This window comes from Dermochelys coriacea, chromosome 2, assembly GCF_009764565.3.
Source record: "Dermochelys coriacea isolate rDerCor1 chromosome 2, rDerCor1.pri.v4, whole genome shotgun sequence".
Lineage (NCBI taxonomy): Eukaryota > Metazoa > Chordata > Testudines > Dermochelyidae > Dermochelys > Dermochelys coriacea.
The window spans coordinates 82,973,895-82,988,780 of NC_050069.1; the positions used below are offsets into that span (position 1 = coordinate 82,973,895).

Genomic DNA, 14,886 nt, shown 5'->3' on the forward strand with positions numbered 1-14,886 from the left:
CGTGATTTATAAGTACCTACATAGGGAGAAGATTTCTGATAACAGAGGGTTTTTTAATCTATCAGACAAGGGCATAACAAAATCCAATGGCTGAAAACTGAAGCTAGACAAATTCAGACTAGAAATAAGGTGTTAACCATTGGAATAATTTACCTAGGGAAGTGGTAGATCCTTCATCACTTGAAATCTTGAAATTAAGATTAGATTTCTTTCTAAAAACTATGCTCTAACTCAACTAGAAAACATGGGTGTGATGCAGAAATCACTTGGTGACCTTCAATGGCTTATATTATACAGGAGGTAAGACTAGATGATCACAATGATCTCTTCTGGCCTTAAAATCTATTGAATCAATAGCAGTTTCTGATTTGTAAATCTAAAGAATTAAAGAGACCATAAAATTGGTATAAAAACCACGAGTCCAGTCATAGTGTGAGAGCACTGCTAGATCAGGAGAGAGCAGGGAAAATACCTACTTATCAAAGCACATCCTTTTCATCATGCTCCCATGGACTGGGAGCAAACTGAAGGGATTCCTGGATTCCTGGAGTTGTTAGCCATTCACAGGTATTGGCATGGGTTCAGTTTGAATTTCCTCAAATGTTCAGTGCTTGTGAATTGTGTCAGTTTGACAGCACTTCAGACTGAAGTTCTTTATCCACAGAATGTGTACAATATGGGGAGCAGAAGTGCAGAATTTCCTTAGTCAAACTGTGATGAAGCAGTGAAAAATTATGCTACTACTTCCACTACATTGCTTTTCTATGGTGCTTTCCTTCTGAGAATCCCTCAGAGCTTTATAGACTTTAGGCCAAATGACATCACTGTGAAAAAGGAAACTAGCCGCATTTTACAGATGAAATTGTAGCAGAGAGGTTGTGATTTGCTTGGATCTCACAACAGGTTTGTAGCAGAGTTGGAAGAGAACCTATATCTTCCAACTCTGTAGGCTTTGTCTACACTACACTACACAGCTTTTAGCGACACCACCGTGTCGCTAAAAGTCGGGAGTGGAAGTATTTTGCAGACAAAATACTTCCACCCCCTACAAGTGGGGTACATGTTGTCGAGAGCGCTCCTCCCAACAACGAGCCGTTTACACTACCACTTGAGTGGCAAAACTTTTGTCTTTTGGGGGTGGTAGTGTAGACAAAGCTTCAGTCACTACTAGAAAATGGTTCCCACCCATGTTTTACTACAGCTGATCCCATTCCAGTGACCTCAGTGACAGACACAGATAAGACATGATTAAAAATTACAACAGGGCCTGCAATCGTTAGATAAGTAAATAAGGGCAGTACACAGGTGGTGAAACAGCCACAGAAATGTGCAGAGACAGATATGGTGATCAAAGACACATTGTTGCATTAGATGCACCAGCACTGGGCAAACGGTGTATACATTTCTGCATAGGCTGAGGCAAATTAGGGAGGTGAAGGTATTTCAGTGCCTAAATGCATTGGCCCAGATCATCAGAGGAATTTAGGTACCTTTGAGGATTTGGTCCATTATGTCTTCTTATACAACCAGGTGATTGCTAGCAGCATCAAGCAGATAACAGGCTCTCTCTTCTATAATATATGGCTTGTTGCTTCCAGCTAGGAACTTGGAAACTAACAGCACTTGACCAAAGTATTAAGTACACTGAGGAAAGCGTAACAAAAGGTGTAACCCTTCCATACAGATGAAGAAGGTTAACACAGGCAAGGCTACAAAAGGAATGTGTACAGAACCAACTAGCAAACACCAATTTTCTCACGATTGGCAGCATTATTCTGATTAAATCTGAAAACCAGCCTTGGAACATGCTGTACCTGTTTGGATTTACTGTAGTAGGAGGCGGGTCTGACATTAGTTGAAACCTACTAACTCACTTGTTGCATCTTGTCTGTAATTGTAAGATCTCCAGGGAGAGAACATGCCTTCCGGTCTGTTTGTACTAGCCTAGCACAATGTAGTCCCCAATTCCTACTGAGGCCTTTGGGTGGTGTTGCAATACAAATCATAAATGGTAATATTAGTAATAAATTACTGGAAAAACCAGAAATTTAACTGACATTGTTACACAGATCTCAGGGGTGCTGGAACATTTTTTATAGTGAGGGGGCTGAGAGCCATTGAACCAAACTTTAAACCCTGTATATAATGGAAACCCCTTCAAGACCGGGGGTGCTGCAGCATCCCCCGCACTGCTAGTTCCAGCACCTATGACAGATCAATGAGAAATGATTATGTACTGCCTTTCCAGCTGTGCATGCAGATCTTCTTTAGTTGATTCCACTTTTGAAACTTAAGGGAAGCAGTTGTGGTTTTTGTGGGAACTGTAGACTCAGTTATGTATCTGTATAGGCCAAGCCACAATAGGGAAGGGAAGGAGTTGCACAGCCCAAGAGGTAGCACCTAGACACATTATGTCTTTGCAAAGTATAGTGCTGTTTGGGCTCTGGAAGGAGCATGCTTGGTGGTGACACTTGTTACTTTTTTTCAACAAGGGTAGACAACTTTCCTCTCAGCATAGCCATGCCTGCACACAGTGAGGACTGGGCCGTGGTCCCACCTCCTCTTTGTCACAAGAGTCCCCTCTGGGCCACTAATACTGTTGATAAAATGGGGGCTTATACTTTTAGCATTTATAAACAGCAATTCATCTTTTCACCAACGGATAGTGATGGTTAGGTTACCAAGCTTTTGGCAAGTTATGTTGTAGACTAGTGGGTATCATTTATATAATAAATGTTTGCACAAGACAGCAGTTGCTGTATGAACCATGGACTATGAGTGTCTATGTGGGTATGTCTCACGCTCTGTTTATTCAGTCTGTTTCCTTAGAATCAAATTACAAATACATTAGCAGACTGGATACTCCTTCCCAAACCAGTGATTACAACATGTATCAGGCATGGCTATCAAACTGAGGTCAGCAGTTTGTACATGAGCATGTTTCACCTATATAAGCAAAAGTATGTGGGCCAGTGAAATCAACAGGGGTACACTAAGAATTAATTTGGTAGCACATGATTTAATCTATTTCATTTCAGAAGATAGTGTTAAAACATATTGTTTGTATTAACATAGCATTGATCCATCTTGCACAGGGTTGAGATTAAAATATTAAAAAATTTAAAAAGCCTGTCTAAAGTAATGTTTTTGAAACTATTTAGCAGTTTGTAATGTACAGCATATAACTTACTTGCAGATTTATAGAATAAATGCATTAGCTAGAAACCTAATAATACAATTTATACAGAATTTTTCATCCTGAAGGGTCTCAAATCACTTTACAAATTTAGCAAACCAATATACAAAGTATACACAGTAGATTATAGACTCAGCCAAAGTAAAAAGAGTTCTAAGTCATGGACAGGTTGGTTACTGGTGAGCAGATGGAGTCAAGTAATCCTCAATTAAAACAGAGTGTAGTGCTGGCTAACTCTAAACTCAGGCTGTTTTCCTATAGGTTTGCTGCTCTTTTCAGGACATGCCTCTACTAGAAAAAATGTCATAAAACATGTGGGACAAGGTGTTTACACTGGGAAAGTGGCTAGTATGCATTTTGGACTGCAAAATGAGTCTTGGAATTTTTTAAATAAAAATTAAAAATTTCTAATAAATTTGTTAGTCTCTAAGGTGCCACAAGTACTCCTTTTCTTTTTGCGGATACAGACTAACACGGCTGCTACTCTGAAACATGGAATTTTTTGTTTATGTTCCGTGTTTTATTTTTAATGCTTGGATAGGATACTCTGAATCACTTATCTGTGTCCCTCACTGGCTAGTCTCTAAGTAGGCTGATTGCAGTCTTGTGATGCCCATAAATTCGCAAATTCAGACCACTTCACCATGATGTCCTGTTTCTGCTATCTAGCATCTGAAAAACGCTTCTGTTCCCCCACAAAAGGAAGCAGCAGATTTTAAAAGGCTTTAATTCATAAAAAAGATGTCCAAGCCTTAAAATGTTATGAACGAATGAAATTCCACCATAATGATAAACTTAGCACTTTTCTGCAGCTTCTAGGGGGCTAATGCCAGAAACACTTATACAGGTGAGCAGATCCATAAAGTCAATGAGCCTACTCACATGCATAAATTTAAGCACACATACAAGCTTTTGCAGCATCAGGGCCTACCGGAACACTTTCAGGTCAGATACTAACTGTTGTGCTGTCACAATGAAAATAACTGAGATTACAAAAAAGAAACACAGGATCTGTTACATCAATGCTTACATTTTTAAGGAGGGATTTAATGATAGCCTCCTACTATTCAGGGTGACAAAGTGGGTGAGGTAATCTCTTTTATTGGAACAACTTCTGTTGGTGAGTCAAGCTTTCGAGCTACACAGAGCTCTTCTTCAGGTCTAAGAGAGTACTCACAGGGTATGTCTACACTGGGATAAAAGCCCTGTGACACAGCTGTGGCTGGCCCAGGTCAGCTGACTCAGGCCTGCAGGGCTTGGGCTCTTGTGGTAAAAATGCTGTGTAGAAGTTTGCTCTTGGGCTGGAGCCAGTGTTCTGGGACCCTCGCCCTTCCACAGTCCCAGAGCTCAGGCTCCAGCAAAAGCCCAAACATCTACACAGCAAATGTTCAGCCCCAGAGCCCCAGCCTCGGGAGCCTGAGTCAGCTGGCCTGGGGGCAGCTGTGAGTTTTTTCTCCCCTTTTCAGAGTAGCAGCCGTGTTAGTCTGTATTCACAAAAAGAAAAGGAGTACTTGTGGCACCTTAGAGACTAACAAATTTATTAAATAAATAAAATTAAATAAATTTGTTAGTCTCTAAGGTGCCACAAGTACTCCTTTTCTTTTTTCTCCCCTTGTAAACATATCCAGTGTCACAGCTAAATACAAGGTGGAACAGATTGTTTAGCATAAGTAGTTAACACGTATTGTAAGTGACCATTTACGGTGAAGTAGCCCATTAACACTTCTGTAGTCATAAATTTAAAAAAAAGGGGGATTAGTGGGTTACAGATTGTTGTAATAAACTTAAAATCCAGTGTCTTTATTAAAATCATGATTTTTAGTGTCTAGCACAGGGGTGGCCAACTTGTGGCTCCAGAGTCACATGTGGCTCTTCAAAAGTTAATATGCGGCTCCTTGTATAGGCACTGATTCCGGGGCTGGAGCTATAGGTGCCAAGTTTCCAATGTGCCAGGGGGTGCTCACTGCTCAACCCCTGGCTCTGCCACAGGCCCTGCCCCCACTTCACCCCTTCCCGCCACCTCCCCTGCCATGCCCTCGCTCCTCCCCCTCCAAGCCTCCTGTAAGCCAGAAACAGCTGATTGGGAGGTGTGGGGGAGGGAGGGAGAGGCGGTGATCGAAGGCGCTGGGAGTGGGGGAGCTGATGCGGGGGCTGCTGATATATTACTAAAAAAGAAAAGGAGTACTTGTGGCACCTTAGAGACTAACAAATTTATTAGAGCATAAACTTTCGTGAGCTACAGCTCACTTCATCGGATGTGAGCTGTAGCTCACGAAAGCTTACGCTCTAATAAATTTGTTAGTCTCTAAGGTGCCACAAGTACTCCTTTTCTTTTTGCGAATACAGGCTAACACGGGTGCTACTCTGAAACCTGATATTACATATTACTGTGGCTCTTTGGCAATGTACATTGGTAAATTCTGGCTCCTTCTCAGGCTCAGGTTGGCCACCCCTGCTCTAAGCCAATGGGAGAGAGCTCTCCCATTGGATTAATAACTCTACTTCTGCAACACATGGCAGCTACGTTGGCAGCAGAAGCTCTCCCGTTGACTCACTGCTGTGTGCATGAGGAGTAAAGGTTGGTATAACCACGTCGCTCAGGAGTGTGCATTTTTCACACCCCCCGAGCGACAGTTATACCCAAATAAGGATGTGGCGGAGACGACGCCTCCGTTTGTGCTCACACATCAGGCAATCAGTACAGAGCAGCCCATAGTGCAAACTTTGGATCCCAAGAACCCTAAAGCTCAGGGGGTTTAACGCTGAGATTTTCAGCTAGCCCGTGCAGGGCCCAGCCATAAGCCTGGGAGCTGCGTTCACCCGCACCTCAGGGGGGTTTGGGTTCGTGGGTCTCTTCCAAGGCCTCCCTTCGAAACGGCCTCATGTGCTACCGCAACAGCTCTGCTCCGGGTGGGCCCGGCGCGCAGCTGGGCCAAGGGGGACATTGTGAACAAGCTGCCACCATCCGAACCCCAGCGGAAGCCACCGCCAGGCCCCGCGCCGCGGCGGGCGAACGCACCCGCTGGGCAAGCGCCCCTCCCTCGCCCGCCAGCAGCCCCGAGGCCTCTCCCTGGGGTGACGGGCAGCCCCCGGCTCGCGCTGCCCGCGAGGGGCCCCCCGGGGGCGGATCGGCGGGCGGACCCCGCCCCTCCACCGGGCCCCGGCTCTAGCCGCCCAGCGGCAGCGGCGCCCGCCTGGGGTGACAGAGCCGCAGCTGGGCGGGGAAAGGCCGCGGCGCCGCGCCCGGAGGTGGCGTGACCGGTTGCGGCGCCTCCCCCCAGCGCAGGAAAAGGCGGAGTCGCGGCCCGGCCAGGACGGGGAGGAGGCGGAGACGTTGTCGCCTCCAGCCACTCGCAGGGAGCCCCGCGGCGCCCAGAGCTGCCCGGCCAGGCCCGGCTGCCGGCGCCCCGACAAGCTACGGCAGCGGCAGCGCCCCCAGGAGAGACACCCCGCCGGCCCCGGCATGAGGAGCGAGCAGCGAAGCCCCAGGCGGGGCCTCTGCAGCCTGAGCCTGCTCGCCTGGCTGCTGGTGCTGCCCCCGGCGCAGGTGAGCGAGGGGCCTCCCCGGCCAGGGCGGCTCCCTTCTGCCGGGGCGACCCCTTGGCCGGGGGCGGAAGGGTGGCGCGGCCCAGGGCTCCCCTCTGCCCTGGGTCCAGCCCCCTGCTGGAGTCTCCGGCATCATTTACCCCCCCCCAGTCCGCGAGGCGCAGGAAGGGCCCCCCCCGGGGTGCAAGCGGCTGGGCTGGGGGCTGTTGGCGGCTGCGCCTCTGCTTGCGTTAGCTGCGGGCTCGCCCCTCCTGTGACCGGGCTGAGCCGGCGGTTGTGGCTCTGGGGGGCTCTCTGCTCCCGCCCGTGCCGCCGAGGCTCTGCCCTGTGGCAGTCCGCGCGGGCCCCGCTGGGCGGTAGAAAAGTTGCAATAATGGTTGTTGCTTGGAAAACGCCCGGGCTCGGCCGCGGCTTCAAGGGATGGTGCCGGGCCACGCGTTGGTGGAGTGGAGGAGGCAGGAGACGCGACTTCACTTGGGGAGAGAGACGGAGACCTGATGACTTTCATCTCAGCTCGTGTTGGAGCAAACTATGTCTTTTCTTCTCCGAGTCCCAGCCCCTCAAAAATCTGCCAGCCCGCAAACGCGGGTCTCAGGACTGAACTAGGTTGTGTTTTTTGTTTTTTTTTGTTTTTTTTTTGTATAAACATCATTTTTATTTAAAAGGCATTGCCAACTTAAAACGTTAAAAGTTGACGCTTTTGTTCCCCTGCTATACTGTTGTGGTTTTATAATCCCATTTTCCCTCCCTTGCTAAGGGTTTCCCTTACTTTGTTGCCCTGTGGAAGTCTCACAACAGGAGACGCTGGCTCTCCCTGCTAGACAAACACTGAAACTGACTGTGCTCCAAGCTTGCCCTGCAAACATTTATGCACTATTAGTCCCATTGATTTCATTGGACTTGACTGCAGCTTTAATGTTTTGGGCCCTTGGTCTGCAAACACTGTACACCCATGAGTTGTCATAAAGATAATCATGTGTAAATATTTGCAAAATTAAGGCCTGAGTTTACAGTTTTCTTGGGAACCATGTAAATATCTTTATATAAATAACTGGATACAATTAACTTAGGCTTGAATAGAGACTGGGAATGGATGAGTCATTACACAAAGTAAAACTATTTCCCCATGGTATTTCTCCCTCCCACCCCTCCTCCCCCCACTGTTCCTCTGATATTCTTGTTAACTGCTGGAATTAGCCTACCTTGCTTGTCACCATGAAAGGTTTTCCTCCTCCCCCCCCCCCCCCCCCCCCCCCCCGCTGTTGGTGATGGCTTATCTTAAGTGATCACTCTCCTTACAGTGTGTATGATAAACCCATTGTTTCATGTTCTCTGTGTGTGTGTGTATATAAATCTCTCCTCTGTTTTTTCCACCAAATGCATCCGATGAAGTGAGCTGTAGCTCACGAAAGCTTATGCTCTAATAAATTTGTTAGTCTCTAAGGTGCCACAAGTACTCCTTTTCTTTTTGCGAATACAGACTAACACGGCTGCTACTCTGAAACATGTAAATATCTTCTATCACAGAAGATAGATTTAGTAATTTGCTGTCCACATCCCATCCCTTCCAACCAGACATACTAATACTTAGTATATATAATAATTCACGGGTTCTCAAACTTCATTGCACTGTGACCGCCTTCTGACAACAAAAATTACTACATGGCCCCAGGAGGGGGGACTGAAGCCTGAGCCTCACCACCCCAGGTATGGGGTGAGGGCAAAGCCGAAGCCTGACCCCACCACTCTGGGTGGGGGGGCTCAAAGCTGAAGCCCAAGGGCAGGGGGCCTGTAACCTGAGCCACGCTGCCCCAGGGTGAAGCCAGCCCTGGTGACCTCCAGTAAAACAGGGTCATGACCCACTTTGGAATCAGGAATTGTTGTAATAATATATAATACCTAGCACTTTTCCTAAGTAGATTTCAAAGTGCTTCACAGTTATTTATATATTTATCCTCAACATCCCTGTGAGGTAGGGAAGTATCTTAATTTTTACTGAAGGGAACTGAGGCACAGACAGGCTAAGCAACTTGCCTGAGGTCACACAAGAAATACGTGAAAAAAGAAAAGGAGTACTTGTGGCACCTTAGAGACTAACAAATTTATTTCAGCATAAGCTTTCGTGAGCTGAGCTGTAGCTCATGAAAGCATGTGCTCAAATAAATTTGTTAGTCTCTAAGGTGCCACAAGTACTCCTTTTTTTTTTTTTTTTGCGAATACAGACTAACACAGCTGCTACTCTGAAACCTGTCATTATGCAAGAAATATGTGATGGAGCAGCGTATTGACCCATCTAGATCTTCTAGGTCCTAAGCTACTGCTCTAATCATTGGACCATCTTTTCTCTCTGGGGGTGTGTGTGTGTTTATATCTATCTCTTGATAATTCATTCTACCAACTTTAAAAGTACAGTTCTCCTATTGTAAAACTTCTATATGGGGGTCCAATGTGAACTTCTTAAACTGAACAATCTCTTGGGGAGCCTGAGGCAAACCTTAGCAGCGGTACAACGTAATTAAGTTCAGAATAATATCTCAGATGAGATAAAAGATGCATAAAAATATGCTGTTTTACACTTAAAGGCTCTTTCCTTTTTATAACCTAAAAGGATATGATCATTCACATCTTGTAATGTGTCATGGTAGAGATGTAGGTTAGAGATCCTCCATGAAACTCGGCACAAATGCTGTAAGATGAAGCTTTAAACAATGCAAGACAAAATGATTTTAATGGTCTCTGTAATCTAAGATTCATTATATATTATTTCACTTCTAAACTAACTTAGAGTAGGTCTTTAAAATGCTGCAGTGGCACAACTGCACCATTGTGGCACCTAAATGAAGATGTTTCTATGCTGACGACAGGGAGAAGTTAAGCCACCTCCATGAGAGGTAGTGGCTATGTTGAAGGGAGAAGCCCTCCCATTGACGAGTGCTGGCTACACTGAGGGATAGGTCGATATAACTATGTCGCCCAGGGTGTGGATGTGGCTATAGTCCTTAAGCTAGGAGGCATTAGGAGTGCTTTTTTTTTTTTTTTCAAGCCTTGCCCAGCTCAAATAAAAGAGGAGATATGTTAATTGCAGGCCTTTCACTCAGTACTTGCTGCTTACAGTGAAAACTCTGCACTGCACTGTAACTGAGGTCTGGTGCAGATGATTTTAGTTTTGTTTAGCAAAGAATGAACAACCCGGATGGATAGATGTGCTCCGTAATCAAGGTTGTTTGTTAATATTGTATGCTTTCCTTTGGTTTTGTTTATTTAAAAAAAAATCTGTTTTGCCTTTTAGCAGATTGCAGCTATCTTTAGTTGCGGTCCCTATATGAAGATATAAACTTAGTGCTTTTCAGGAAATGGTTTTTGAGAATGGTGACAGTCCTTTCTGTGTTAATGGTATATGGTTTTTACTTATATGGAAGTATGAAAAGGAAGCAGTCAAAATAAACATTTAGCTCTTTGAATAGATGGTTTGCATTTCTTCCCAACACAATTATTTAATAAACATTTCTGTAATCTTGGGGTCCATTGGTTTAGTGTTTCAGAACACAAACTGAGTCAAGAGACCTGTTCTTCAGTTCCTGCTCATCCATAGACTTGCTTTGTTACCTTGGACAAATCACTTAACCGCTATACCTCAATTTCTCCATCTGTAAAATGGAGACATTACATACTTCTCTTTTTGTAAAGTTATTAGAGATGCTTGGATGAAAAGCTCTATATAAAAGTGTGAGTAATTCCTGAAGTATTTGACAAAACATATTGTTCAGTAACTCCTTTCGTTTTTACCCCCATTTTGAAGAGACAAAGCTTCTTCAGAACAAAACAGTAAAAACAGGTGGCTCCTTCTTTATATTAAGGTTCTGATTTGGGTTTTGCAGTGTTCTGGTGGAAAGTGGAGAGAAGAGTTTTTATGAACAAGGGGTGATGTATAAATTGTGTTTGGGAAAGTGAATGCCTAATAGATATGGTTACAGCCTGGCAAACTGCCTGCAATCTTTCCTACTTGTTTCCTGAGAGGAGTATTCATTCCTGATGTTCAACAGCCCCACTACTCAAATGCAGGATATTAGAACAGGAATTGCCACTGGTAGTGAATTGTTTGGTACTTTTGTGATTGTAGACAAATTTTAGTTAAGAGCTATGTACTGCCCTTGATATGCATGTAGCATTCCCACTGCTAAAGTAATTTTTACTTGTGACCAAGTCAAAATGAAACCCTGGTCAAACAGTAATTTAGTGCATCTGCTAGTCTGCCTAAGTTGGTTTTTAAAAAAGTAGTCTTAACCTAACTTTATTTACAACTTTTGTCTGCTTTATTAATTAACCCTGAAAGGCCTTGACGCTTATGCTTATCAGTTACACTTGGCAGTAATTCCCAGTCCTGTGGTCTATGTTGGGAAACTTGACCTATTAATAATGAATGACTTCCCAATGAATAAATGTGCTGTTACCTTGGGGAAAAAAATCCTCTTTTTGGAGCAAATATGAATATTGGGAGGATGGGGGTGTAATTAGAAATTCCAACAGAAGTATTGATTGTGCATTACAGGAGGCTAGGTACAGTATATATCCGGGTCTGTGTGTGTGTGTTGGGGGAGTAAAGGGGGAGAGGAGGGCAGGGCAGAAGGAGGGAAATAAAGGTGTGTCTCACTGGTGCTGATGTAATCTTTCTCACTGAATTTCTTTCAAACGTTTTAGATTAGAAATGAAAGGTAAGGAGGATAAGGAAAGCTGAATACAATCTTTGATAACCACCCAGTGTTTGGTGCAGAATGACAAATAATTCCTCATTGTTATCCATACAGCACAATCATTGTTCTCTGTGTTTGCCTTGGAGTTCAGGGATCCATCATAGTTTTTGTTTTGTGGTGGTCAAGGCTGTCTGAGACATTAAAGATGTTGGTCTCTGAGTTTGATATATAGGACACTCATTTAGTTCATGGGAGAAATGCTGACCTTATGTTGGAGTGGAGGTTGGGGGCTGGTGGTTGTATGTTTTGGAATCATGGATAGTGTATATTACTACAAGTTTCCTTACATGTGGTGAATTCTTTTAGCACTTTATCATGTATGAGTAAGAAGAAAAATATGTTTAGGTCAACAAGAGCTAAATATTAACCTGGTTTTTTTTTTTGTTTTTTTTTTTTTGGTGGTAACTATTTCTGCACTGCATATATAGTGCTGAAAGTGTAGTAAAGTCAATTGTAAGTATGTTGTGTTGCTGATTCATGAAATGGATTTTCTTTTTGCTTGAACTATGACCCAGTCAGTGCTCTCAGCCAAAACAGCTGAAGGAAGTAGTGATTTAGTAGCTGATATGCTTCCCTCTGAGTGATATCCAACTAAGGCCCCAGCATGGTATAAGACTATACTCTTCTTGTGGATGTTCTGTTTCAGATTAGATATAAAAGTAAAGTCCTGGCCCTGTAGTGGTATCAGACGGTCCGATGGCACTATTTCTAAAAGTAATTCCTGTAGTGCTCTGGCTGAACTTGGTTAATTTCAGAGCATTCTGCTCACTTAACCCTCCTGCCATCCCTTTTAGTTAATGGGATGTGTCTGACTTTTCCAGGATTAAAGGTACACTGTCAACTTGAAATGTGGTCATTTTCAAATTTGTAAGTAGTTTCAGGTACTACACCTGCTTTTGACTTTTTTTATCATCACATTCTTATTTTTTTTAAAGCTGTGTACGTCCCTTACTGTACACATACAGAAATTCTAATGTCAGAGGATTAAATAAGACCTTTAGTTTGTATACCTGTAACAGAGACCAGAGTAAAGTATCTTATCTTTTTTTTTTAATATATAACTTTTTTTTTCTTTTTTAAAAACTTAAGATCCAGCCTCCCTTGACATGTGGGGAACTTATTTGAGAAATTCCCTGCAACATCTTATCAATGAGAATGAAATAGTTACTTGTGTAAATCCCTTGAACATTGATTAGGAGTGGGGAGGGGATGAGCCCTCTTTACCATAATTGTAGCTACATGGAATACTCATATGATCAGTTTGCTAGTCATTTGTTAATGGTTGAACATTTTAACAGTGGCTTTATGCTACTAACTTCAAAGAGGTTTGAGATTTTACTCTCAAATGGTCTTGCAAATTTATTGTAAGTGAAAGCAGGAATTGACAAGACTAAACAGTTTTTTTTTCTTTTTAGTTTCATTGGTTAGGATCTCACTAATGCAGGTTGTAGTATAAATATACCCACTCTAAGGGTTGACAATTTCATTGGCATAGCTTCATCTCTCTGGCATAGCTTCATCCCCAAGAGATGTAGTTAAGCCAACCTAACCCTTGGTGTAGACTGTGCTAGGTGAATGGAAGACTACTTCTGTCAATCAACATACCACCAGCTGGGGAGGTAGATTATTAGTGACAGGAGAACCCCTTCCACCTCTGTATTGGGTGTCTACGCTGAAGCGCTACAGCTGTGCCACTATAGTATCTTAAGGGTACACATAGGCCTGTGTACCCTTAAGATACTATAGTGGCGCATAGACACCCAATACAGAGGTGGAAGGGGTTCTCCTGTCACTGTAATAATCCACCTCCTCATAGGCCTGGTCTACACTAGGAGACTTTCTTCGGTATAGCTATATCTCTCAGGGATGTGAAAAATCCAGTGCTGAGTTGATGGAAGAATTCTTCTGTTGAACCAGCTTCCACCTCTTTGGGAGGTGGATTACCTATACTGATGGGAGTATCCCTCCCATTGGAATATGTAGGGTCTACATAGGAGTGCTACACTGCAGTGGTAGTGTTGCACCGCTGTAGTGTTTTAGGTGTAGACATGACCATGGCTTAAATGTTTTGAGTGGAATACAGTCTAACTTGCTTGGAGTTGGAGAACAGGCTGTTTACGCTAATGTCATGAAAATAGTTACTGGGTTTTTCTGGTCTTTGCTTGATTCTTTAGAAATGACAACCATCATTTAAGAGAGACAAGGTAGGTAAGGTAATTTTTTTTTTTTTTTTTTTTATTGGACCAACTTTTGTTGGTAGAACAGACAAGCTGTTGAGACTCACAGAGCTCTTCCTCAGGTCTGGAGAAAGTAACAGCTAAGACACTCTGGTTACTTTCTCTAGACCTGAGGAAAAGCTCTGTGAAGCTGAAAAGTTTGTCCCTTTTGCCCATAGATGTAGATCCAATAAAAGATATTACCTCATCTACTTTGTCTCATGTCCTGGGATCAGCATGACTCCAGCAACACAACAATCCACCACTTAAATGATAGATAAAAGTTGTTTTTTATTGACTAGAAAAAATGCAAGTACTAGTATGTGTATTCTTCCATTTCTGTATTTGATTCCTAATTCTATGTATTAAGTTTTACATGTATGTAATACTTGTTACTTTGTACCATTTTCTGAAAATTGAGATTCCCCCAGTCACACAATTAACTCCAAAATGAGCATAAATTAATATGATAAAAATCACATTGGTGGTATTTAAACTATCAAGCCGCTCAATTGGCTTGTTTTCTTTACTGTCTTTGTTTGCTAAATCTGTTTTGGTGCCATGGTTAGTGTGCACTTGGAAATTATCCGAAACATCATGCAAAAATATGAGTGGGTAGAATTGGACTGTAAACTCTTTGGGCCAGATCCTGGATTCTTTGTGCACCAAAGTTCCCATTAAATTGGAGCTTTTTGGTATGCAATGAATGGGCCTCTTGTACATAAATCTCAACTCTACTCTACTGAGCACACATTGTGTAGTATGGCCTTGCCTTTAGTTTACTATACTCCAGTACTTGAATCTGGGACCTCCTTTTGCAGTCTCCATGATTTATTATGTGTTTTAAGGCTTGTGAATTCACCAAGATAACTTTCCAGCTGAAGATGCATAATGCACATGGATGCTAGGTTCAATTAGTTGTTGCCTACATACCATATTTGCACACAATCTAACTTTTGTATTAATGAAAAAATATCTTTTGTACTTAACTCTTTAAGTACTCTTCACTGTATACTTTGTATAAAAGAAGTACAACTGATTTCCAAGTGCTCTCTACAACTAAATGATATGTTGGAATATGAAGTCAGCAAAGAAAATACTTGCGACACATGGAAGGAAACTTCTTTCTTTATGTCAACATATAAAGGATGCAAAGATTTGTAAGGATGGAGGTTCT

General features: G+C 43.1%; 1 protein-coding gene across 1 annotated transcript in view; it reads left to right on the top strand.

Moving 5' to 3' along the window:
- Positions 1 to 6,461: 6,461 nt before the first annotated feature.
- Positions 6,462 to 14,886, top strand: part of NPC1 (NPC intracellular cholesterol transporter 1) — a 52,995-nt gene continuing 44,570 nt past the window's right edge. Inside the window, exon 1 of the mRNA XM_038392426.2 lies at positions 6,462 to 6,743. Within this exon, the coding sequence (XP_038248354.1) occupies positions 6,660 to 6,743 (84 nt within the window). The 5' untranslated portion in view covers positions 6,462 to 6,659. The remainder of the gene's footprint in view (positions 6,744 to 14,886) is intronic.